Genomic DNA, 25564 nt, shown 5'->3' with positions numbered 1-25564 from the left:
TCATCAGCAAACTTGCCGAGGGTGCACTCAACCAGATGGTTGAGTGGTTGCAGATGGTGCACTCAACCAGATTTAGCCAGCTGGAGAATGGAGGCATTTCACCATCTCTGCTGGTGTCCAGGCCTTCTAATTTCTGGAAAATAACCCCATGTACCAAAGCAGAAAACTGGAGTTTTGTGCATTTTGCTGTTACCTGAATGGTCCACAGTCAAAGGAAGGAGGAAGGGACATGATGGTGTAAGCCACAGGCAGGAGGCTGAGGAACAGGATCAACAGCAAAAGTCCCATATAAAAATTATTAGACTTGGATGCTTTGAAGACTCGTTCATGAGGGACATTGCTACTCATGACAGCCCAGCACTGAAAATACATGGAGGTTAATAAGCGCAGCACGTTTATACCCACGAGCCCTGGTGCGTAAAAGGATCCCATCCTGGAAAGGAAAGGAGAAGGACAGGTGCTATTTTTTTGACAGACTGGAGGGTTTTTTATTTTCAGAAGAAGGAAAAATAATGTTCATATGGTGGCAAATTTACCCACAAATAAAATCTGAGTGAACTGGCTTGTGCTACCCCTGTGCTCCCGGAGGAGAAGCTGCCCTCCATGTTAGGGTATCGTAGCCATACATTGAGGACCAGTGAGGTCTCAGATCCCTCAGTGCTTGTAAAGAAAGTTTTTCAATTTGTGACAAAAATCACTTGGGGATAGCTTGGAAAATATCAGGTGAGAGACCTTCCTGGGTCTGCAGAGGTGATGTAGTAGGGGAATGGGCAGAAATCATCAATCCATGGCAGAAGAAACCTTGCAACCAGAGGAGGTGAAGGTGCTTTGTGCTGTTGCCTATTGCTTCTCGTGCTGTCACAGCACCACAGCATGCTCCCTTGGGGCAGTTTTGGGACATGCTTCTCCTGCCTGACCTACTCAGCTGGCTCTGTGCCCGCCCTTGCATTGACGTGTAAGCTCATGGTACCTCCCAAACCCTTTCTGATCTCCTACCCCAGTGCATGGACCATCTTAATACATTCTTGCCACTTCATGTAAGCTGACATTTTTAAATTTCCACTTTTAGAGTCAAACACAGAAAACCAAACAATCAGAGAAACCAAAACCTGAAAGTTATTTTTCTAGCTGGCTTCCAAGACTTCTAACTTCACTGACAGGTTTTCTAAATAATGCAAAACCACAAGCAAAAACCCCCACAAAAAACCCTCCATCAAAACACACACACACAAAAACCCCAAACCAAACAACCAAAAGGAAATATCTTACCAAATCATTCCCTGGTTGAAGACCAAACCCAAAACGTTGCCGCTAATGTCAAACTCAGCATAGGATGGCTGCATGGGTAAAGAAAGGAGAGTTTGAAGTTGCTAGAGGTACCCACTGTTGTTTGTGGCTGGGAATAAAGGTGTTGATTTAAAGCTGGGATTCTGGGAGGGCTCCTGCTACATGTCTACTGCTTGAATGACCAGCAGCAGTGTGGTGAAAGCAAAACTGGAACTACTGTGCTGTGGGCTGCTGCTTCTCTATGGGCTTACTGAAAATTGTCAAGGTATATGGAGGTGCTTAAGAGTTGTTCTGTGTTTATATCTTCTCTCTGCTAACACAAAGCCAGGTGTGAGCAAAGGAGCTGTGACATGGGACTAGGTTTTATGCTCCAGCTGGTGCATCTGGTTGTGGACTTACAGTTCCACCCTGGTAAAATACTGAATGTTTAAACTGTGATAAGGGTGAGCAGGAGGGCAAATGCTACACCAGATATATCCATGCCCTCGGGTCCTGCAGCAGTGGGCTGCAGAACAGAAACAGAGAGCAAGGGGAGGGAAAAATGAGGGAATATCTGACCTGATGGGTAGGTGGTGGCATTTTGCTCTGTAGTAGCTAGTAGTTAAAATATTCCTTTATAAGGGGAAACCTGTCTGATGTGGGTGCTAATGGTGGTAAATCCAGAATGGGCTGTTCTAATCTATTGACTGTATTTGTTTTTTTATAAATTATTATTCTGATAGATTTGTGCATGATGAACCTGCTGTTTCTTCTGCATATATCTGCTTTTGTGTACACAAAACTCAGATGGCTTCTGGCAGCTTGAACTATGTGTAAAGTTTTCCTTTTATGTTTTCTTAAAAAAAAAAAAATCCTGCAATGCAGAAAACACAGTTGTAAGAAATGATGGGTGATGCCCTTATATGTTTGAAATGTCCTGTGCAGTATGTCTGGTTTTCACCCAATTTGCATATACTTAATACTGTCAGCAGTTCATAAAGTGGAGGTTTAAGATGTTTGTCTTTTATGATGAAAACTCAAAAGGAGCCTAGTCAGAGTCTTGCGTAGCTGACTGCTTACAGCTTTGGGAAGGGATGGGTGCAAACATTTTCTTTGTTCTTTTGATTCCAGTCCATTTCTACTTCAAATCTTTAGCTAGAGGTTAATACTGTGTTCTTTTTCCCATGAAAACAAAGACAATTTTCAATGCCTACTCTCCTCTGCCTCGAAGACTTCTGTGTGAGAAGGCTGGGTTAAACAAGAGACTTATTCACTATATGCATTAGAAAAACACGTATACAATGGTGCTGGTGGCCATGGCTAGGTTGGGTTAGATGGCTGTTACCAAAGCATCTTTCACTCCTTTTTCATTCCTGGGCCAGGGGAAAAAAACCCCAACCCCTACTTGAGCACTAGTGGGGTAATACACTGAATATGTGATTCTCCCAAAGTTGTAGGAGAAGAAGAGAAGGGAAGCCCATGGTGGTTTCTTCTTTATGTTACTGCCGTGGGAGATGCTTGGCATGAGAGTTTTGCCTTTGCCAGATCACAGAGTACAAACCCTCTAATGCTGCCCCATGTTACAGGCTGCAACTTAACAGTAGTAATAAATAACAGCCCTAATAAATAAGGGCCTTTCTTTGCTCCTTCTAAGCTCCTTAGGGGCAGGGTTGGACTGCTTGTTTGCAAAAACCAATTTGCTGGATGATGTTTGTCTGGTCGTTCCCTGACAGATGCTGAATGGGGTTTATTTCTTGGTGCAAAATCATCCCACAGCCTGCCTGGGCTGATGCTGAATGCCTTGGGAAAGGAGAGAGGGGAGTGCAGAATAAGCCCTAAAGCAACTCTTTTGAACTTTATTGAGGTGAAGGATGGATGTCCAGGATTTTTTTTTTTCTTTTAAATATATCAAAGGGTGCCTGCAGGACAGAAGAGACTTCAATTTTTTTGTACAATGGAGATATTAAGAATGAAAAAGAACCCCATGTGGTATTTCTAAAGGTTGTTTTGAGGAAAGCATCTTAAAAAAAACAATCAAAGGTGGCTAATAAAGTGAGAAGAGGACATGGCCAGGAGGAGGAAACCAGGAACTTCAACAAGACCATGATCTGTGAGCACATGTGACGGGAACAATTGTGTGCTTCTTGGCTGCCAGTGAATTCTTTCAAGCTCTGAAATCCCTTGGCCACCCTGAGAAACATTCTCTGCCTCTCCCAGAAGAAATGCAAAATGCTCCATGAGCAGCAAAATTGTGGCTGTGCCCACCTCTGCTTTTCTTCAGACCCCTCCTGGAAACCCTCACAGCATGATGGTTAGGCAACTGGTGGACTGATATAATTGTATTCTTGCCAGATATTTCCATCACTCTCTGAATCCATCTGGTTTTGTCACTTCTTATGTGCAAAAATGCACTACTTTTTTTTTTTTTTATTAAATTATGATTTTATTCTGTATTTGTGCAGCTCCAGTACTGGCTGCTTTGGTAATGTAGCCTTTATAAATACGAAAGAGTCCAGTGCTGTTGTATGTTGTGCATACAGGAGAGAGGAAGGAAATGGTCCTTGCTCCTCTGCAGCAGAAATAACACCAGCTTCCAGCTTCGATGAGAAGACAATGCTGTGAGTAAAGCACGCTGCTGCCTGTGGGGTGGGCAACGGGGAGGTCTGGGGCTTTGAGGAGAGGTATAGAAGGGCCTAATGGTTTGGGGTTATAATGACTGAATGAAGATCAGATTAATTTTATTTTTTAACTCACCTTCACGTTTTCAAGTCCTGAGGTGGGAGAGAGAATTGCATTTTTTTAGGTTTCTTTCTGGGATGAAATTGATCCAGAGAAGTGATGCAGAGACTACCCACACTAATTAAATTATCAGACAAGACCAGAGGACCACTGGAATAATTCAGAACTAATCTATTTGTAGCGTTTCACCAAATGGCCCTAAATTACTTCTATCGTCTCAGCTAAAAGACATTGACTTACAAATCCAGCCTCTAGGTCCCAGCACCAACAGTAATTCACAAATCTGACGAAGCAAGCTCGGATGAAATCTCCCACCAGGATGGTTATGTAGGTCACCAGGATATCAGACACAGTGAGCCTTACAAACTCCTGCAATTTAAAACAAGGGGAAAAACATTTAGCTCCTATAATTTCAGTAGTGTATTCGGGACTGTATTTTTTATTAAGCCATTAGTCTGTAGATGACAGTGACTTTCAGAAAGGCATGCCCTGAGCAAACTCCTGGCAGTGGCTAAGCTTCATCTCTGTGCTTGGGAGCCATGAACTCCGTTAGAGCCATTAGCCCTGATAGCTGTTGCTGGTGTTACTGACTGCACTATATGTTGTGGCAGCGTGTAAAATGTAAGCAGAATGTTAATGCTGCAATAACGCTGGTGTAAGACATACATACACAGAAGGTAATTTTGATTGTGTGTAGCTCTGCTATGGGCTCAGCTCCATAACCTTCCCGTGGACTCCTGAGGAAACTGCTCAGTTGTAAACAAGAGCAGAGAGGAGATGTAGAGAGGGGAGATGTGCAAGACAAGAATTGTAAAATTGCAGGTAGAAGTAAGACTTGTAGGGTGAGGACAGCTGGTATCCCAAGGATTCAAAAGGAAAAACTGATAAGAAAAGGTTTAAAAGTCTGAAGGGAAAAAAAACCCAAGGATTTGGAAGATGGCAGCTCAGTTGCACTGAGAATCAGCTCCTTCCAAGGAGCTGGTCTTTTCCCATTGGACTGAAAGCCACTTGACCAGTGAAGACCCATGGGGTGTACACAGTAATGCATAGCCTTGTCCTTGGTGAAGCCCTAGCTATCTATATCAGCCAATAAATAATTGGGTTTATGCTTTAAGTTGTGCATAGTCTGGCTGCAGTTCTCGCTGAATGAAGAAAGTTGCCTAAAGTGGAAAGGCTGCAGGGTGGGTTTGTAGGGTGAAATTCTGAGGCCTTGAAGACCACTCTAAATGCACTTCAAGGAGGTTATTTTTGCCTAATTCTGCCCTCATCCCATGGCCTCATGATGCTGCAATGTGTCAGGAGTTCCCTTGGGGCACATCCTTTGGTTTGGTTTTACCCATGTGCTCTGAAGCCTCCCTGGAATGTGAACTGAAGTGCAGCAGTAATGAAGACAGGTTCCTCCAAAGGCGCAGTCATGAGCTGAACCAAAACATGAATCAGGTGTGGCTGCAGACTACCTGGTCTTTTGTGCATGGGTGTGTCCAGCTGGGGATTTCACCACCACACCTTGAGAACCGTGGCCAAGGATTTATACTGCCTTGGTGCTGCTATGCGAGAGTCAGGAAAGTAGATGCCATTTGTGAGGAAAACTTCTAGCCTGGAAATGCTAAAACCATCAACATCAACTAAAAATACCCCACCTCAAACCAGCCCAGAGACTTACTACATCATTAATTTCTTACAATGCCGACAGTTGTTTCCCAGCAGGGTCCCCTGGGCACATCTGCGGGATCAAGGGGAGGTGGGGTGGCAGCACTGTCGTTCCCCGCAGACGCGTTGTGGTGGTTAAGCAGTGTCCAGCGAGTGATGTTCTTCACCACATCCTCTTCAGCCAGCTGCAACAAAGAGACCTCACAGCCAAAAACATCAAGGAAATGGGTGCCCTGGAGGATACATTTGGAGAGACCCAAGGTGTTGGGTTTCCCGCTCCTCCGTACCAGTTACCACCCATTATAAAAGCATTTGCTTACAAGAGGGCTGCAGTGCTGGCACTGGGAAGCGAAATAGCACAGAAACTCCTTCCCTTCTGCCAGGAGCAGGGGAGCAGCAGCCCCTCCAGGCCAAAAGCAGCTCAGGGCACTGTGAGTTTTGGGGAGCTAGCAGCCTGCTCCCCACATGTGGAGAAGCCAGACCTCCTACGAGGCTCATGTCTGCAGAGGGAGCCTCCACCCAGTCCTCCCTCCTCACTTCAACATTTTTCAGGGCAGAGCAAACCCTCCTGATTCCTCCAGTTCTTCTCAGCTTAAAACAGACACATTTTTTTCTGCTGATAGTTAGAGGTTTATCCTTTCCTGCAGTTATCTGCTTGTGACACATGACCAGGATAAAGGTAAAGAGAGGAGGGAAGGGGAAAAGGATTATAAATTATATCCTGGGCTCTGTGTTAATAGAAATTGCAAACGGTGTCAGATGGAGAAAAAAATCCATGCCATGATTATTAGGAGACAATAACCACTCTCTGGAAACCCCTGTGGGCTGTGAGTCCCCCCGGCACACTGCAGCCAGTGCTCAGGAGGATCGGGGAGGGGGGAAGCGCCTGCTGCAAAGGGGGTGATGGTCCCTGCTGGCTGTGGGGATGGGCTGTGCTCTCCCTCAGCTCTGGACAACACTAGTGGATGTGGCTTTTTGGCTCAGCTCTTACTTTTTCGTTGACATCATCCATCAAGGCCAACAAGAAGGTGTAGAGGTTCCCAAGGAAGAGCGCGAAGATCCGCCCCAGCTGCCATTTCAGCCCGATGCGGGGATGGTAGTTTTCTAGTGCAGCAATGGTTTCAAACAGCGGAGGGCAAAACATGCCCAGCAAGGACATCACAATTTCAACCTGCAGCATGAGGAAAACGAGATCACCGCTGATAGTAACAATGGTGACTATATTAGAGCTGCTAGCAACTGGTTGGAGCTTTCCGAAGGATTTATAAAGGGGAAGAAGCCAAAGCAAGCTCAGCTCCTGGCTTTGCTTAGTGTGCGAGCAGCACAGCATCAGACTCAGGGCTGGGTTGCATAGCTTGCTCTTGCAGGAGCACTTTTGCTGTTATCTCAAAGGGATAAGCTCTGAAGAATTTGTTCCCTGTCAGTCCAGACTCATGAATATTTAGGTTCCTCAAGTCCCTGGTAGTACTGCTTGCATCAGCTCGGAGGTTCTTATTTTAGTTTTGGAGAAAGTGCAAGACTTGGCTTGTGTGCATAAAGATAATTAGTGGATGCTAATGTTTATTTTCCACATTCAGCACTTTTACTTTTGCAATAGGTAGTTACAGATTTGAAGGGAAGCGCGTCAAGGACTCAGTTTTGCAGCTCAAGAAAATATGTGCTAGTTGTATTTTTGTTCTTCTATGTGGTGTGAGAAGCTAAGTTGTACTGTGGTCAAGGAGGTCATTGGCAAGTCAGTGTCAGCTCAGGCATGACTTGCAGGCTCTATCTTTTTTCACAGCCCTACAGTGCCCGTTGGCCTGCAGAAGACTGTGTCTGTACAGTCACTGGCGGGCTCTGACTCACAGGTCTCATTTTGTGCTTTTCTTTCCAGGTTAGGGAACAGTACCCAGAACTGTATATATTCAGATCTCAAGTTATCACCAGGAGAGTCTCGGACATTAACCTTTTTTTTTTTTTTTTAAATAGGATTTATTTCTTTGGGAAAAGTTCACTGCAATAAATCGAAGCATTTTCTGAGAAAGTGCTGTCTTGCTAATGTTTTATGAGGGAATTGTGAAAATGCATGGCTTAGAATTTAATTTGGCTTTGATATAGAAATACATGATAATGTAGTATACATTGAAATTAAGACATTCATAGGTTGAAACATTTTTTTTTTTTGTGAAGATTTCAAGTTTTGAAATTCTCATTTCAAAATCAGACACAGAAAAATTTTGACAACTGAGATTTTTCTGCAGGTTGTAAAATCTTACTCCCATTGTTCAAGATGGACAATAAAGGTCTGAGTTTAACTTTATGTCTGATCATGGACATTTCTAACACTCGAGAGGCTTTCTAGTACAACAGAATTTGTACGTATTGGTATGCAACTTGAGGCAGATGCTTTAAAAAATGGTCAATGACGTAAACACTGAAAGCCCATTGATTTTTATTGTGATTTATTGTTAGAGTATTTTCCCCTCTTTGCAGGAGCTGTTGATTTGCCCTAGAAACTCTCTAGTGAGACCAATATACTTCCTGGCTAAAACAAGTACAAAGGTACTGAAAGGGACTTCTGGGCCATGGTAGGGAATCCCTCTGCTTTGAATGCTGTCCTCAAGCTGTGGCAACGATTATACTGATGTCCAAGGCAAATTATCACAGCAGAAAACTGCAAGCAAAGTTTGCTTACCTCATTTCTTTCATACCACCCAGCGTTTTGCATTTTGGAAAATGTCTGGGAGCGTTTCACCACGAAATAAATGAGGTAGCCGCTCCCACACAGGCAGCATATGATGAGGACGTTGGCCAAAACCCGTAGGAACCTCCTCAGGTGGATGTTCTCGTCCTTGTTGCTTTCTTGCTCATCCACAATAGACTCCTGAAAAAACAGAGATGCTTACAGAATTGGAATGTGTATCTCACAGCACCAAGCCTAAGGCAACACTGGATGGTTTTCTACCCTATGAAACATAATCCTATGCTATCCTGACTATATTGAACTTGGTAGTTTGAGTTAAACTCAAACAGAGCTTCACACAGGCATCCTCATTTGACTGGAAGGCATCAAGTGGCAAACAGTTTGCCATGTTTCAGGGAAATGTGGTGGAGTAATTGTGCTCTGAAGTAAAACAGATTTTTTTTTTTTCCAAATCCTAAAAAAGCTGTTGGGGTGACCCAGGCAGGGGAGCTGGAGCTGCCGTAATTCAGTGCCATACCCTGTTTGTCTGGAGAGATGCTGTACTGGTACCCAGATTTCCCTTCAAATCTCTGCCATGGTAGGTGCTGGGAGCATCCCAGATGCAGAGAAATGCCAGTTAGGTTTACCTTGAAGCTGGTGGTGATGGATGCAAACTTGTTGTCTGCTGTCTCTGGGTTGCCAATGAGGTAGTCCCAGCTGGTGAACATTTTCCAGCTGAAAGTGAAGTTGTCATCATCCCCGTCTGCTGTACTTTCGTTGGCATTACGTGCCATCCTGTGTAAGGACATGTGTGGTGACAAGGTCAACGAGTGTTACAGAGCCACCACATGTCCTTCAGCTTCGCAAAGCAGCACCAGTGGCTTGGGACTGCTGGTGGGTAAGGAAAGATTGGAGTTGACCATTGTTTGGGTGTAACTGGGACTTAGGTTTAAGGAGAACTGCAGTGTTAAAAGGGATCTTCAGGGCTATGCAGGTCTTGCATTAAAAACAGTAATATAGAAAAAAGCTGGCATAGGTGATTAAAGCAGGTTAAGGATTGCTCCCACCAGCTAGTGCATGAAGAAAGTCTGTTTACTGAAGTGCTTCTGGGTCCTCGGGTACAGTATATGCTTATGGCTACCTTTGGTTAGTTAAATTTAGTCAAAAATCACTGGTGCTGTCCATAACACTCACTGCAACACAAAGTTTTAGTGAGATTTCAGAAGCTGCACAAGGCTGGAGCCAAAGAGCTTGCAGCAAACCATGCAGGGAGAGAAAAAGGATTATTCTTGTTAATCAGCATAGGAACAGATATGGCTTCTGCTGTTCCTTCTCTATTATTTGATCCCTGAAATCCTTCTGTAACTCCCACTAGAGTTGCTAGCACCAGTCCCTCAAGGAAGGCAAGACAACAGATGCTGCAATTTCATGGTGAATGTACAGCAAATCCCCGTGTCTCGCTCCAGCTGAAGGCTCAAGAGGCTCTTTCTGCTGCACAGCAATAGGGCCTGTTTTGATAGGGATAAAATCCATGGGCTTATTCTTTCCTGCAAAGGAAGGATAACCTTTGCATTGTGTGGCCTCTAGAGAGAGACAGAGGGTTTTATTTTTGCTTTGCAGAGACTCTTGGCAACAAGAGGTGCCTGGGCTGCATCCTCAGTGCCCTGGGAACAGTGCACCACGGACATGGAGATGGGGGGTCCACTTTAAAACTCTGTCAGTTGGTTTGGGGATGTATCAAAAGCAGTCTGCCAGTGTTTGGCTCTTTTCTGTACCACTTGCACCATCTGTGTGACTCACATTGGCTTTCAGGACTGGGTTTTTGCAATGAGAGGATGGGAAAAGGAGCCTTTGAAATTTACTGGAAGTAAAATCATAGAATCACAGAATGGTTTGGGTTGGAAGGGACCTTAAAGATCATCCAGTTCCAACCCCCCTGCCATCAGCAGGGACACCTTCCTTCCACTAGATCAGGTTGCTTAAAGCCTCATCCAACCAGGCCTTGAACATTTCCAGGGAGGGGCATCCACACCTTCTCTGGGCAACCTGTTCCAGTGTCTGATCACCCTCACAGTAAGGAATTTCTTCCTAATATCTAATCTAAACCTCCCCTCTTTCAGTTTGAAGCCATTTCCCCTGGTTCTATCACTACTTGCCTTCATGTACAAAATCCACCTGTTTGATGGCCCTGTAGCAGTTAAAGGATGGGTTAAAGTGATCCAGAGAGAAGGAGGAAGAAGGCTGGAGAAAGAGGTGGGAGGGTTCAAAACAATGGATATGAGCACATAGCTGAGGTAGGGGACTGCTGAGGTCCACCCAGCCCACCATGAACACAGCAGGCATGCAGCTCCCTTCACCCCACACTTCCCAAGCCGTCCGACCAAGGCTGGACCGAGCTGTGAACCATTCTCGTGGAGGGTAAGCCAGCTGTGAGACACCTGAGGGCAATGCCAACTGTACTTACGATCTTATAACAACCATTAGGCTGTAGCCGAATATGCTGATCCCAACCATGAAATACGCCATCGGCAGCCTGTATTTTAACCAGCCAATGGTCCGCTGGTTGTTGTAGTAGCCATAAAAGAGTGCTGAGTATTTGATGTAACCCTGGAGGAAAAGCAAAAGCAAACCTTGCTGTAAGCTGTGCAGCTTTTCTTCTGGAGGGAACAGGTTTCCAGTGAAAACTGAAAGTTTAAAACAAATGTTGCCCTGGACAGAGCCAGGTTTCTTCTTAGTAGCTGAAATAGCTCTGTGTTTTGGTTTCAGTGTGGGATTTGTTATGAGAAGAACGATGATAACATGCTAATATTTTCAATTGTCACTGGAAGACAAAGGGCTTCCCAACTCTCCATGCTTTGCTAGTCTGCAGGTGCAAAGGACATGGGGAGAGGAATATTAAAATTAGCAAACCCAGACTGGCATTTGGATGTGCCAATGGGATATTTCTTATCATATAACATCATGTTCAGCATATTATTGAGGCACTCTCTCTCTCTCCTGGGATTGTGGTTTTGGGATTGTTGGCCCTCTGGAATCGTTATCTGGGAATAGGCTGGACTTGGTCAGTGGGTGGTGAGCAATTGCATTGTGCATCACTCATTTGTATATTATTATTATTATTTTACCATTGTTATTGTAATTATTATTTTCTCTTATTTAACTTATTAAGTTTTTCTTATCTCAACCTATGAGTCTCCTTACCCTCACCCCTCCAATTCTCTCCCCTGTTCCCTAGACAAGGTGGCTGTTTGGTTTCCAGCCAAGTTAAACTACCACAACAAGGTAAATCAGCCTGGAAAATTTTTTAATGTCTCATTCTTGGCTGTTTGCTGCCCTGTCACCTTTGAGAGCCATCATCCTGAGAGTTTATCCTTCTAAGAGAGGGAAGAAGAGGGAGAGCACATCAGAGGGTACTGGTTCAAATCTAAAACATAGTTTTTATGCATCGCACTTTCATCCCTCCCAGAAAAAACTGCTTATTACTCTTTGTAGCTGTAAAACACCTGCTTCTCCAAGTCAGCATCAAACACTCTGATCTTGTAGAAATGCTGTAGCAAAGGGGTTTCCCAGCATGATATGAAACTTTTCCTCTTAGCTCGAAGGCAGCTGATGCTCAGTATCCTGCAGATTTAGTTCCTTTTACTGGCTACCACCTGCAGAGCCAATATAACTAAAGACTAAAATCAAAGCATTACTTTCCTGTGGAAAGCAGAGCTCAGAACACCTCTCCTATGAAGACAGGCTGAAAGAGCTGGGGCTGTTCAGCCTGGAGAAGAGAAGGCTTAGGGGAGATCTTATAGCGGCCTTCCAATACCTGAAGGGGGCGAATAAGAAAGCTGGGGAGGGACTTTTCGTTAGGGCAGTTAATGACAGAACTAGGGGGAATGGCTTTAAACTGAAAGAGGGTAGGTTTAGATTAGATATTAGGAAGAAGTTCTTTAGTGTGAGGGTGGTGAGACACTGGAACAGGTTGCCCAAAGAGGTTGTAGATGCCCCCTCCCTGGAAGTGTTTAAGACCAGGGTGGATGAGGCTTTGAGTAACCTGATCTAGTGTAAGGTGTCCCTGCTCATGGCAGGGGGGTTGGAACTAGATGATCTTTAAGGTCCCTTCCAACCCAAACCATTCTATGATTCTATGATTCTATGATCAACCATGTTGTCTCAAGTCGGTATGTTTTTTGCTGTACAAACTGTTGGGTGTTCAAGGAGTGAGCGAATCTCCTAATCTGCATTAGCAATCTCTCCCATTTTTCTGTCATATCTCACGTGAGTTGATGTATATCTTTGCACATTGAACTTCTTTATTTTTTTGCCTGTTGTCTTTCAGCTCATCAGTTAAGTGCAGTTAATCAGTCTGACCATGATAATTGAGCAAGCTCCCCTCTGGTCAAGCCTTTGGAAAGACCAAAATTGAGATATAGCTTGAAGCTTGTACCAGAGACTGTGTAACAGATCTTATTTAGAGACATTGAATAATTTACCTGGGAGGGGTTCTCTGGAGGCCATCTAGTCAAGCCTCCTGCTCAAAGCAGAACCAATTTCAAAATTAGGTGCTGTGGCTCAGGGCCATGTCCACCCAAGTTTTGAAAATCTCCAAGGATGGAGATCCCACAACCTTTCTGGGTCTGTCTTCCAGTGTTTAACCACTTTCATTGACTCAATTAGACTAAGCTCCCCCAAAGCTCTAGGTTTTTCATTCCTAACCTAATATAAAACTTTGGTGTCCCTGGATGGCACATTTGCTGTGTGTTTGCCCTGCACAAAGTGCAGTGCTAGAGGTACAGGATGACTTTGCACGTGTTTCTGCTGGCCCTGCTGAGCCACTTGGGGAAATGCAGCAAGCCTTGGCTGACATGCCACAGCACAGAGGCCTGGGGCTCGTAACATGTTATGTACAATGTGTGCTGGGGAGGTGTAATGAAAAAAGCCTCATAAAATGTAAAGATGATGTTCCTGGAAGGCGCTAGTCAAGTTTTTTTCTCAGGTTGTAATCCCAAACCTTTGTCTTTTTGATTCATCATATGGGGAGGACTGAAAAATGAGTTTCTGTGTTCACATCATTGAGTATGTTCATCAAAATCCATTTGTGAGATATGGTGTCTGGTGTCCAAGTGAGATTTATTCCTTTCTACTCCTCTAGAAATCCATGGCGTGACCTCCTTGCTGCCAAAGCATACATTTCTCTGGCTCCTCTCTCTTGAAATGTATTTTTCAAGATCACAGTATTGACTCTTCATTTTATGCCTGCTCTGAAATATGTTTCCCAATTGCACCCAGCCTGTGGAGCCCATGGGAATAAGCATCTATTCATTTTCAAAGGGCAAGCCTCTGTGAAGGGCTTAATTTGACATCTTCTGGCTGCAGAGGGTACAGGTGTACATTCTTACCCCATAGCTGGATATTGCTTCTCTAGCTTGCATGACTGCAAGCAGCAAGGGCGTGGGTATGAGATAGGGACCTGTGTGGCAGAAAGGTTCAGAGGATCAAGTCCTCAGCGACCGCAGGGGAACACAGATGTATGCACCAAGCCACAGGCAGAAGACTGGCAGGTCACAGTAGCCAACCTTTCATGCAATGGTGCAGCTTCATCCACCAGCAAATTTCCTTACTGATCTGTGTATAGTTCATGGTCTTTCAGACAAAATCAGCAGCTGCAGTTCAGTGACACTCCTGTGGGTGTTTTGGGGATTTTTGTTTTGTTTATTTATTTTTTTTTTCCTGGACAAATGAATTCAAATGCTGGTTCTTGTATTTTTACAGTGTGATGCTCAAATAAGCTTTTCATTTAAGGTGACGTTATTAAAAGTGTTGCTAATTCACCTCTGAATTTTGGATTCTGGCAAGTGGGTGAAAGTGCTGGGAGAGCAAGGGCTAAAAAGATCCTCAGCAGAAAATGGTTGGTGAACGAAGGTCTGGTCCTGTCAGGTTCCTGGACACACCAGTATTTGAAGCCTTATTAATAAATTAAATATTCTGGCTTACATAAAAGTAGTTGTCAGAAGGTTTTTTTTAGCTAAGGAAATTGAGATGGGGTTTATTACAGAAGGACTAGGTCCCACACTTGTAATACGTGGGCCAGTGCCAACAAGCATTTAAAAACTATTTCCAGAAGTAGCAGCTTTGAAAGTCAGATCCCAAGGTATTGGCCACAGCAGAATCTCTTCACTCCCTGCACATGTCTTCTTCTGTTTTGGATCATCCCCTGAAAACACTTAATCCTTTTGCCCTAAATCTTCAAAGGCAAAGAGTAACTGTAGGGCATCTGAGTTGGAGTTGCAGCCAAGTGCTCGTGGGCAGCTGGAAATTCGGGCTTTCCCTTTGGGTGCAAGTCCTAAACTTTGGTTCCAACTTCAGGCTCATATAAATATTTCAGGGGAACAGGGATGTGGGAAGCGATCTCCTTCCCAAGGCTATGAGCAAGGTCAGTGGTATGGCGAGGAGCTCCCTGCCTGCGCAGGGGCTCTGCAGCTTGAACTCACCTTCTGGCAGCCTGGTTTGGAGGAGCTCTCCCGTTTCACCAGCCTGCTTGTTGCCTTTCTAGTTGGAAGTACAATATCTCTTGTGCCTATTTTTTTTTCCCCAGAATAAAATTCTACATTATGAATGTGATATGATTTCTATATGTATTTCTATAGATTGTTCTATGTAGATTTAGTATACAGCAGAAATGTATTTATTGGGTGTTTTTTTTCCTCTGGAAAATGGATGGGGTTTTTTTTGCCTGAGTTCATGAGGCAATTCTCTGAATGTGGTTAAAATGAGTTACACCAAGCTCATCACTGGGCAGTTTGTATAGTCACCTGCTTCTACTAATGCTCGTAGAAAAACCTAACTTTGGCTTCTTGTACTTCATGAATAAAAATACTGTGTAGATAAAAGGATGTGGGGTTTCTAAATCTGCTTTGACTTCCTTCAGTGTGGAAATGTATAATTCCATTGACCTTAGTGGATTTTACTTTGTCCTGTTGCACCTCATTGACCCTAGACAGACACATTTTGGGTGGTGTTAGCCAGTTGTGTTGGGGTGTAATATGTCCCCTTTGGAATAAAAGTGTATCATCTACTTTGTTACCGCCACGCTGAGAAATACAGGGCTGTGTGTGTTTGCGTGTACAAGCGTACACGTGTGACATATGCCAGCCAGCACCTTTGTATATGGAAGTGGTTCAAATCCATATGCAGGTGCCTGCATGTGGACATGCTGTTTTGTCCAGAAATCTCTGGAGATCCACAAAGATTTTGTGGCAGAGGTGTCTTCATCTTCTGGAAGAAATAGGTGCTTTGCTAGTTGATCTTGGATCAAATTTATCCAGGTAGCACCACTAACTACTTCTGAATGGCTTTAGGAGGTATTCAACTGATGTCATATGATTAATGCTCTTGTACTTACCTCAAAATCCCAAAGAACTGAAAAATCCATAGCTGTTGCTTGTTCAGCCCGGGGTACGGTTTTCCTCGGCATGCTGCCATATGGCATTCCCATCAGGACCTGGTGAACATCAGTAACAGTGATGCATGTGCAGTATAACACACAGTACAGTTTTTAGCAGTTTTTTTTTTTCTTAATGAGTCCCTTTTGGTTTGCTTTTGATTGATTTTAATATAGTTTTAATTTCTTAATACCAGAACAACAGTTTAAAATATTTAGAATTAACTTCACCCAAATAGCCAGAGGACTTCCCTTTCCCTCCTAACATCCATGGCACGGGAAGATTTTGCCAAGGAACTGTATCCCTCAATGGACAGCTCCAGTTTAAATATCCTCAGTTTAGCAAGAAGTTCTTTGCTTGAACTTCATGGGTCTAATGCAATAAAGGGATTAGCTTTATCTATTTATGCAGGACTCCTCCTTTGAGAGAAGTGAAGAGCATTGGGTTGAGCTTGCAGTATATTTTGTATTATATAGTTTTGAATTGAAAAATGATCTCAAGGTGAGGTGAAGGGCGGTTAAGTTTGGACAAAAAGCATATGACAAAATTATGCAAAGAACAGTTTTTATGGTGCAGCCTCTCCTGATGGCACCACACAAAGCAGGTCTTACAGCAAGTCCAGCAGCTATTGAAGTCCAGACAGAACATCAAGGGCTATGGAGAGGTAGTTACATATTTACAAGCAGAGTCTCACTGATGCCTATACCAAAATATCTCATTAACATTTATAGCCTCGAAACGTCCTAGCATATCATCTATCACTCATTTTTCAGGGCTATATAATTAATGTAAAAATCATTTACGATTAAATGTTTATTGCCCAGCTACTCTCCATACCGTAACAGCTCAGTAGGCAATGAGTAACAATACACATACTTTAAAGATGAAAGCTGTTTAGTCTTCTACCATATGCATAGTTCCTAGCAAAATATATTTGTACTGTTCAGTGCTAATGGTTATGTCTCTTTGTCCTGGGAGGAAACAGAGCTTTTACTTTTGATAGTGTGAGCGACCACATTAAGGAGAACAAAAGCACAGTCCTCAGGAGAGACTCTGTGCTGCATTTTTGCTCCATAAAAAATCTGCATTGAACAGATGCCACTGTCTGCAGATTGCACAGCCTTTAAATACTACATTGAGTAATTAAGCCAGAGCTGTAATAGCTATATTAAAAAATTCTTCAATAAATGATAATATAAAGTTGGCTAGGAGATCCTTTTCCTTCTCCAAGAACAGTGAGAAACAGAAAAACAAAAAATAAAACTCTTGTGAATCACCTGCAGTAGCAGTACCTACAAGGGAGATTTCCCAAACAAGTGTTAGTCAGCAAAGTGCTTGGAAATTGTTCCTTTCCTCAGTGGTTCCTCCTGCAGGACTCTGCTGTGGCTGTCACCCTGGGGATCTGCCCCTCGGAGGGACCAAAAGGCAGATTTTCTTAATCACTTTCAGACCACAGCCCATTTTTTATGGCTCTTATGGGCCTCAACTTGTACCTAGGAGGATTCCTAGATTGTGCTTTTCACTTTAGGCAAAATGTAAAAATATCCTTAAATTAGGGTTTTGAGCTCCTATTTTAGCTGCTGGGTGGACAGGATCTTCAATAGCATTTTAGGTTTCCTGATTTCAATCCAAATTTTGCTCCCTTGCCAGTAACAGCCTTGGAAGTTGTTCTTGGTAAATAATTGTCCTTACACATTTCATTTTTCTAAAGCACTGCCTGTTATAAGACACTTGGTGCCATCAATCTCATGCTCATGTTCAGCAATGGGCAAGGTATTACTGATGGGAAAACTAAGCTCTTACCTCTGGAATTATAACCAGTCCAAATATTAATCCAAAAAGGACAAGATTTACTCCATACATCCACCGTAGAAATATGAAATAGGAAGCGACTGAGGAGCCAAAGTGACCTTGAATGAGAAGACACTTGGTGGTTAGGAGTTTAGGAGGGTTAAACTGTTCTCAGCAAGACCTGGACCCCAGGTCTCCCCCAGTGAGTTGCCCAGGACCCTCCCGACAGTCCCCACTGCTGATGGGGATGGCAAAGCCCAGTGCTGCTCGGGGTGTGTGTTTGGTACTGGTGCCCAGGGCAAGCAGAGACTGGGGACCAGGGAGCTGGAGCATTGCTTGGATGAAGGCAAAGCTGCCTTACAAAGTGTCTCACTGCCACCACACAGCGCAAACTTCCACTTACTCTCCACTTCTTTTATCTTCATCTCCCAGGGTATGCATTGGGTTTTAAAATTTTCAAAGTCTCTCTTAAATTTCACCCATTTCTGAAACAAGACAACACTGTGAGCAGAGAGGAGCAAAGAGGGAGGCTGCTTCATCTGCAGGGCTTTCTAATGTCAGGGTTTGGGAGCATTTGTTAGGAATGGCTGTAAGGTCCAAAGCAAAAACTCTGGTCTAGGTCTGAGGTTTTGGACTATTTTGGAAACTACTGTCAAGCCAAAAGCCCCCCTCCCCAAGGTGTTTGCATTCTTTATCTGAATTGTAACCTTCCCAGGCTTTCAGAAAAGTATGGTTGTGCTACGAGTTTACCATACTATACAGGGGTGGAAAATTCAGACCTAGCTCTGGATTGAATGAATTGATGCAGAACCAACTCTATTTAAAACAAAATTTAGTTTAATCAAATACTGAGCTTGAATCCTTCCTTGTCAGGCCAGCGGCTAAACTCCCATTGATTTCATCATCTCAAGCCTGGCTCCATTTTTCATGTCTCAATATAATCTCCATGACAACATGGAATTCGGTTACCAGCTTCAGTCTTAAAACACACTCATTATCTTCCTTGTTGTCTCATTAACAGGGCACATTAAATTTTACAGGGGTCCATGGGGCAGTGCCAGAGTTTGGCACAGCCTTTCTCCTCTTTTGGGGGTACCTTGTCTCATAGATCAAGGTTTTGGAGCTCACAACCAGAAAACTGTATTTTATCCTGCTCCTCCAAAGCCCACCCTTGCTTCAGGGAAGGTGGCAATGAGATTCAGGTAGGGGGAAGATTCCCCTCATTCTTTCTGTATCCATTACAGCTTTAGCTAATATTTTTTTTAATATGAGCAGAAAGTTTTATTCTGACTTCCCAGTGTCTCCTTTGCCAAATATGGGTTAATAAACTAACAAAAATGGGATGGAAGCATAAATGGGTATCCAAGCTTTTCCCTGACATCATTGCTGCGCTTACCTTTGCCATCATCATCTTATAGGCGAACAACTTTTTGCCCTTCCCTTTTCCCAGAGCTCCTTCAAACTTCTCTACAAAAGCTTGCGCCTCCCTAATGGGAAAATAAAGAAGTAGGTTATTGAAACAGCAAAGGGGCCTTTAGCTTTTCACCTCTGCCTGCACCGGTGGGAAAGCAGCCGGGCCACCCTACCCCTGTGAAGGCAGGGGTTTGGGGTCTCCGCGCCCCATGCTGTGTCTGGGGTGCCAGCTGCTATTTGCTGGTGGTGTTGCTGTGCCCTGCAGAGCTCACGTACCCACCCAGGGCTAGTTAATGGGTCCCCAAAGCTCTCGTGCAATGGAGATGTGCCCTAGATCTTGCTGCCCGCTTTTCCCTGGGTGTAGACCAAAAGCCTGCCTGCTCCTCTCCCTCCAGAGCTCCCCAGCACACCTGCTATAACTCCTCTCTCCTGGTGCATTGCTGTCCGCGTTTCAGCTGGGATGGAGTTAATTTTCTTCTTAGCAGCTAGAATGTGTGTTTTGGTTTCAGGGTGGGATTTGGTATGAGAAGAATGTTGATAATATACTGATGTTTTTGGTTGTTGCTGGGAAATCAAGGACTTCCAACTTCCCATGCTTTGCTAGTCTGCAGGCACAGAAGAAACTGGCAGGAGCATAGTAAATTACCAGTACCAAACTGGTATTTGGATATACCAGTGAGATATTCCATGTCATATGACATCATATTCAGAATATAAACGAGGGCTGGCCAGGAAGAGGGTCTCTCTCTCTTCCAGGATTGCAGTTTCAGGTTTGGAGTTTTTTTTGCTGCTCTGGGTTTGCTATTGGCAGATGGTGAGCAATTGTACTGTGCATCACTCATTTGCATATTCTATTATTATAATTGTCATTATTATTTTAAGTTTATTTTATTATGATTATTAAATTGTTCCTATCACAACCTATGTGTCTCCTTACCTTTTCCCCTACAATTCTCTCCCCTATTCCCTTTTGGGCAGGGGCGGGGAGTGAGTGAGCAGCTGTATGGTGTTTGTCTGCCAGAGAAGTTAAATTACAACAGTTGATCAAGAAAAAATAATGTTTTCTAGTGTAACAAGCTCCAAGAGGGTGCAGAGTTTCCCTCCTTTGATATTCATCCCTCCTTGGATGAATGTCAAAGACATACAATTTGCCTAACAGGATAATCTCAGTGTTGGAGAAATGAATGTATGCTGACCAGGAGTAAAATCAAGCTGCAAATTGAAATTAGTTTTAGAACAAGTTTCTAAGGGAAATACTGAGAAAAGAACTTAAGTAGCTGCTGTTAGAGTATGCTGAGCTTGTGAATAAGATTATATTGGGTATCAATGTTGCTGATACAGCATGAGAAGAGATTAAATTTAAGGAGTCAGGAGGTTTTTTGCAATACTAAGGGTGTGGGGAAGATGGACTTCTACTTGGTAGAAATAGTTGGCTAGTTCAGCCCGTAACCTCAGGAATAGGTTGGCTAGTTCAGCCAGTAACCTCCTGTAACTTTATTTTTAAATCTAAAGTGAGATTTCTAAGTCTTGAACATATTGTTTCTCTCTCCTTGTGTTTCACAATCCTCATCTGTGCAACGGGGCTGATCCTTTCTTGTCTCAGGGTTGAGTCTGTGTAGCCAAAGTAACTAATGGCTGTACAGCACTGAGAGCCTTTCTGGAGACCCCTGCACAAGCAATACAACAATTTTGTTTAGGTTCATTAGCAGGCGGTAATGATTGCCATGGTTCAGGGATAAGATGAAAGGATGGAGGTACATGATCAAACATCATCCTAGGCAGAATTTTAGCCAGGATCCTGCACCAAGGGAAAATATGTTAGAGATTATGCTCCTTTGCTTTTTTTTTTTTTTTTCCCCCTTTTCTTGCAGAACTTTGGACTTTGAGGGTTATAAGATTTTATTTGTAATGAGCTCAGGCTCGTAGCGTGCCTGCAAGATAGAAATAGCTGCTTTAATACGGTTTCCCTGCATAGATCTTTACCCAGATTTTTAGAGATAATTGGCAGCGTACAAGGCTTCTGATTTTAATGGAAGATGGAGCAGGTCTTGGGAGAGAAGCAGAGACTCACAATGACTACCAGCCTTCACAGCCCACTCACTGAGGCTCTGAGCAGCCTCTTGGCAAGGATAGAGGGGGGGCATCACCACTCCTCATAGGGCTGTATATGCCTGTACAATGCTATTTTGAAAACCCTCCCAGTAGAAAGGGATTTCAGATGATTTTTTAACCAACAGAGCTGGGATTTGTATCATTGCCTCGACATGGGAATGGTTTGTTATGAGCCATTCCCTGTTGACCTGTGGCTTTTGATTTCCCAGGTCAACCCTGGCCCATGGCCCACTATTGCCCTGCACTAAGGGGTCTCTGCAGCTGCCTGTGTCCAGCGTGGACTGGGAGGCAATATAATCTTTGCCCCATAAACCTCTGCAAATGATACAGCATTTTTTCCAAGCAGCACCATCTCAGGAAGTGTGAAGTAACAGGGCACTTTGCCACTCTGATTTCTGTCTGACAATGGGCATGAATAAGCAAACCAGGGCGCAGAGTTTGCTTTAGCAAGTAGCCTGACAGCAGTGAGTCATTTGGTTTTAAATACAAGGGTAGAATGACCTGGCCGTGGGTATCAGTTGAACAGATTTGCACCTTATCTGTTCTTTGGTTACAGAGGCTGAAAATCAAATTCCACATTTTAATTCTGACCATTTGAACCCAGAGAGTCTGGCCAGGATCTGCCAGTCACTTTTTCTGAGACTGAGGTGTTGCAGGAGCTGCAGCAAAAATGCAGTTTCTAGGAAAGATAAAGTGCATCTGACAGTCAGCAAAGAGCCTAGGGATGTGGGTTCCCGGTGTGATGGGTACCTGAGCACTGAGAGCTTCTTCACCATCCTCCAAGGCTTGTTTCTCATGGTGGAAATCAGTTTTTTCTTTTGCTCCACCTGCTCCATCAACATTGCGAGCTCTTCCTCTGACAGTGACTCCTCATCGGATGAGTTGGAAGAAGCAGAAGAAGTACTGAGAGACACAAAATGAAGAACACAAAATGGAAAATCTTGCAGGAGTTAGAGAGAAGGTCTTGCTTGGAGTGGGCACAGTGCTGCTGGCCCCTGGAGATCCCACTCTGACGTGGGCACAGTGCCTCAGTGTCCCCCGGCTTGGTGTGATGCCAGCACAGTCCCTCTGTGCTCAGGGCAAGGCTGCTTCCAGCCAGGATAATCAACAGGTAGTTGCACTGCACCGTGACCCACCTGACATTGTGCTTTGGACCACGCTTCAGCTGCAGAAGCACTGCCTCAGGCTACAGCTGGCTCTGGAAAAAATGGTTTTCATGCCTTTAGAGGGAAATGGAAGATATGGGGACAAGCAGAAGGTTGTGACATGCAAGATTTGGAAGAGGAAGAGAGTTGAAAACATGAGAAATCCATTTTAACCTGAATGTTTCCATAGACCAACCAACCAAAAACCCATGCCCAGATCTGAGTAACCCAAGCTGTCTTGTTGAAGAGTGCTTTTCTACCCGCAGCTGTACGCACTAGGACTCCTCTGCGTGCATGGATCTCATCCTGGCTGAGAAATGATAATGACAGATCACAGAATCACAGAATGTTGGGGATTGGAAGGAACCTCGAAAGATCATCCAGTCCAATCCCCCTGCCCGAGCAGGAACCTAAATGAGATCACACAGGAAGGTGTCCAGGTGGGTCTTGAATGTCTCCAGAGAAGGAGACTCCACAACCTCCCTGGGCAGCCTGTTCCAGGGCTCCGTCACCCTCACTGTAAAGAAGTTCCTTCTCAAGTTTAAGTGGAACCTCCTGTGTTCCAGCTACACCCATTGCCCCTTGTCCTACCATTGGGCATCACTGAGAAGAGCCTGGCTCCATCCTCCTGACATTCGCCCTTAACATATTTATAGACCTTGGACAGAGTTTGGTTGGGTGGCTTTTTACACTACTGTTTTCCACCCTTGTATCTCTTTTGGGAGAGCAGTAACTTATTTGCAGTCTATTGGTTTTGCAGCTCTGACCCACACACCACAAGCTGATGACATGTCGATACTGCTGTACTCAGGGATTGTTTAATTACCTGTTTTTCCTTTCTTTCTTCTGTTTGTTCTCCTCCTCCTTTCCTTTCTTGTTTGTTTTCTTTTCTTTGTTTTCTGACTCCTTTTGATCCTTGGTAGGAGCCTTTTTGCCTCTCTCTCTTCCTTCCTCTCCTGCCTTTTTTCCATCACTGTTTTTCCTTTGGTAGTTTTTTCTCCTAGAAGCTCTGTTTTGTTGGCCACAACTGCCTTCCCCTCTGCTCTCCTCTTCTTTGTCTTTCTCTTGTTTTTTCCTTTCAAGCCTGCTTGCTCTGCCAGTTTCCCTGAGGGGCTGTTTCTTATGTGTCTTGCTCTTTACTTCATCTTCTGCAAGAGATTAAAAAAAATAATAAAAAAATCAAACAAAAAAAGTACTTTGGGTAACACTTAGCTTTCCATGCTGGCAAAATAAAGATTCATCAGAAAAACACAGGCAGCCAGGACGCCTGATGCCAACACTAGCCAAGTCAAAGACCAGATGCCTGTTGACCTTGGTGGGCTTTGTGTTATACCCTGTCCAAAAACCACGTTCAACTCCTTGATTGTACAACTCCATTTAAGATGGTACAGCTAATTTTAGCACATCAGTGACTATAGGTGACCATGAGAAAACTGGAAATTAGTTACAAATGCAAAAGCCTCTCCATCAGAGAGCACAGACATCTTCCTGACCTGTCAACACACCAGAGCAATGGAAACAGAAATTGCAGTTGGTTATGGGGTATGTAGTGTGCTTGTTGGTGCAATGCCCTTGAAAACTGGTTACTTTTCAAGGCTGGGGATGGAGGTCTTCTATTTATATAGAGATCAGTTACAGCTTAGGCAGCACTAGGTCTCGTTTCTCTGAGTTTTCTTTTCTATAGAAAGGTCTACATACAGAGAAGGAAAAAAAAACCCACCATATAATCTTGGATGCACATTTCATTCTTATCGGCACTGCAAACAAAAAAACCTCATTTGTCAGAAGTGCTTCCAGCTTGAAGGGTTGAAATGGAGTGTGATGGAATTGCAGAATATTAAGGAAAGGGGAAAAAAAACATTCAAAAACCCACAAGCTCCTCCATGCCTTTTACCACTAAGTCACTTAAAATCAATAGTAAGTTTTCCAGAGTCTTTTGGCTTCTAATTTTACAAAGTTTCTGGATAATGAAAATAAAGTGTTCAAATTAAAAAAAAACAAAAACAAAAACAAAAACAAATTTGGCATTGTTTTTTTCCCCCAGGGTTGGAGAAATTGTAATGGAAGAGGGAAATTGTGCTGGAATAGGATCCAGAGTGAAAAATGAGCAGCCTGAAAGGTGAGGAAAATAGAAGCAAAAAGAATTTGAGTGTTTGCATTTTTGTTTTGGTGAAAGTTAGAAATTAATAGCAAGCAAATAGATTTTGCTGTCTAGTGGTAAAGTATTAGTAGGTGGTGGCCGACACAGTTGTCACTGGGAATGAGAAGAAGCTTTTAACTAATTTCTCAGGAGCTGTTAGGTAGGTTTCAGTTACTATGTAATGGTCCATCTCAGCTGAATTTCAGTTAGTGATCTAGGTCAAAGGACCTTCTTTGTGAAAATTATAATTTCGTGCAGCCACCATCATTGTTTTCATTGGCAATGTAGCAAATATTAGGTTAAATGTGAACATACATTTGTTACTTTTAGCTTATTTCCTTGTTTGCCTGTATGGGAAAGGTGGATATGATTAAAAAAAATCAATCACAGTCATTTGCTAATTACTTTCTCATATTTTATGGGTTGTACAGACACAGTTGTTAACCATTTTTGCAGTAGCATCTACATTCATATCACCTATCCAGTGCTGTGATGATCTTACCTCTCGGCTATCTCTGTTTATTGTTCTAATCCTACCCCTGAGCTGTTTCTCTTTATTTACTACACATACAGGGTTAAAGCTGTTTTTAATCCTGTCACTGCCTCTTCCTGATTTTCCTAACAGCCATTAGCCTGCCTCCAATCCATTTTCATTTTTATCTTCTCGTGACCATTATTAATCAAGTTACCAGTGTGTTATGGTCTAAGCAAGCATTACAGGGAGGGCAAGCAGGACCTTGGCGCTGTGCAAAGCAGCCCCAGCCCTGCATAGCACTTTACTGTGATGCCTGATTTACTAGGGATGACTGCCAAGGAACATGGGCTCCAACAGCCTCCTGCTCTAGGGCCATGGATGAAAGGGGACAGGCTGCTTAAGAATGGTGTTTTACATATTGTTATTATAAATCAAACCTCCAGGAAAAAAATCTGCTTGCTTACAAGTAGCTCATGAAATGGTTCCTGTTGTAGAGCAAGTCACAACCCAGAGAGAAGCAGCAAAGGTATCAACTCTTGGATGTCAAACAAGAATGCATTTTTAAATCTGTACATTACCTTCACTCTCTGTGTCGCTTTCGACTTGTCCATCAATCTCCATTCCGACTGCAAGACAAAGAACAAAGAGTAATTGCATTTGTTGCTGGGATTTACACACGCGATGCTTTACACAGCTAGTCCTTAAGCGCCAGCTGAGCTTGGCAGAACGTCCCTTATTGAT

The 25564-nt window shown here is 43.6% G+C and overlaps 1 protein-coding gene across 1 annotated transcript in view; it reads right to left on the bottom strand.

Moving 5' to 3' along the window:
• Positions 1-193: 193 nt before the first annotated feature.
• TMC2 (transmembrane channel like 2) overlaps positions 194-25564 on the bottom strand; it is a gene marked incomplete at its 3' end in the record, with an annotated part of 25774 nt that continues 403 nt past the window's right edge. Inside the window, exons 2-16 of the mRNA XM_010163416.1 lie at positions 25402-25449; positions 23035-23356; positions 21814-21966; positions 18935-19025; positions 17942-18023; positions 17551-17657; positions 15708-15806; positions 10782-10924; positions 8965-9112; positions 8330-8518; positions 6647-6826; positions 5688-5840; positions 4246-4374; positions 1270-1337; positions 194-433 (exon numbers count right to left, since the gene is read on the bottom strand). Coding sequence (XP_010161718.1) covers positions 194-433; positions 1270-1337; positions 4246-4374; positions 5688-5840; positions 6647-6826; positions 8330-8518; positions 8965-9112; positions 10782-10924; positions 15708-15806; positions 17551-17657; positions 17942-18023; positions 18935-19025; positions 21814-21966; positions 23035-23356; positions 25402-25449 — 2152 coding nt within the window. The remainder of the gene's footprint in view (positions 434-1269; positions 1338-4245; positions 4375-5687; positions 5841-6646; positions 6827-8329; positions 8519-8964; positions 9113-10781; positions 10925-15707; positions 15807-17550; positions 17658-17941; positions 18024-18934; positions 19026-21813; positions 21967-23034; positions 23357-25401; positions 25450-25564) is intronic.

This window comes from Antrostomus carolinensis, unplaced genomic scaffold (genome assembly GCF_000700745.2).
Source record: "Antrostomus carolinensis isolate BGI_N321 unplaced genomic scaffold, ASM70074v2 scaffold4310, whole genome shotgun sequence".
Lineage (NCBI taxonomy): Eukaryota > Metazoa > Chordata > Aves > Caprimulgiformes > Caprimulgidae > Antrostomus > Antrostomus carolinensis.
This window is presented reverse-complemented; position numbering and strand designations above follow the sequence as displayed.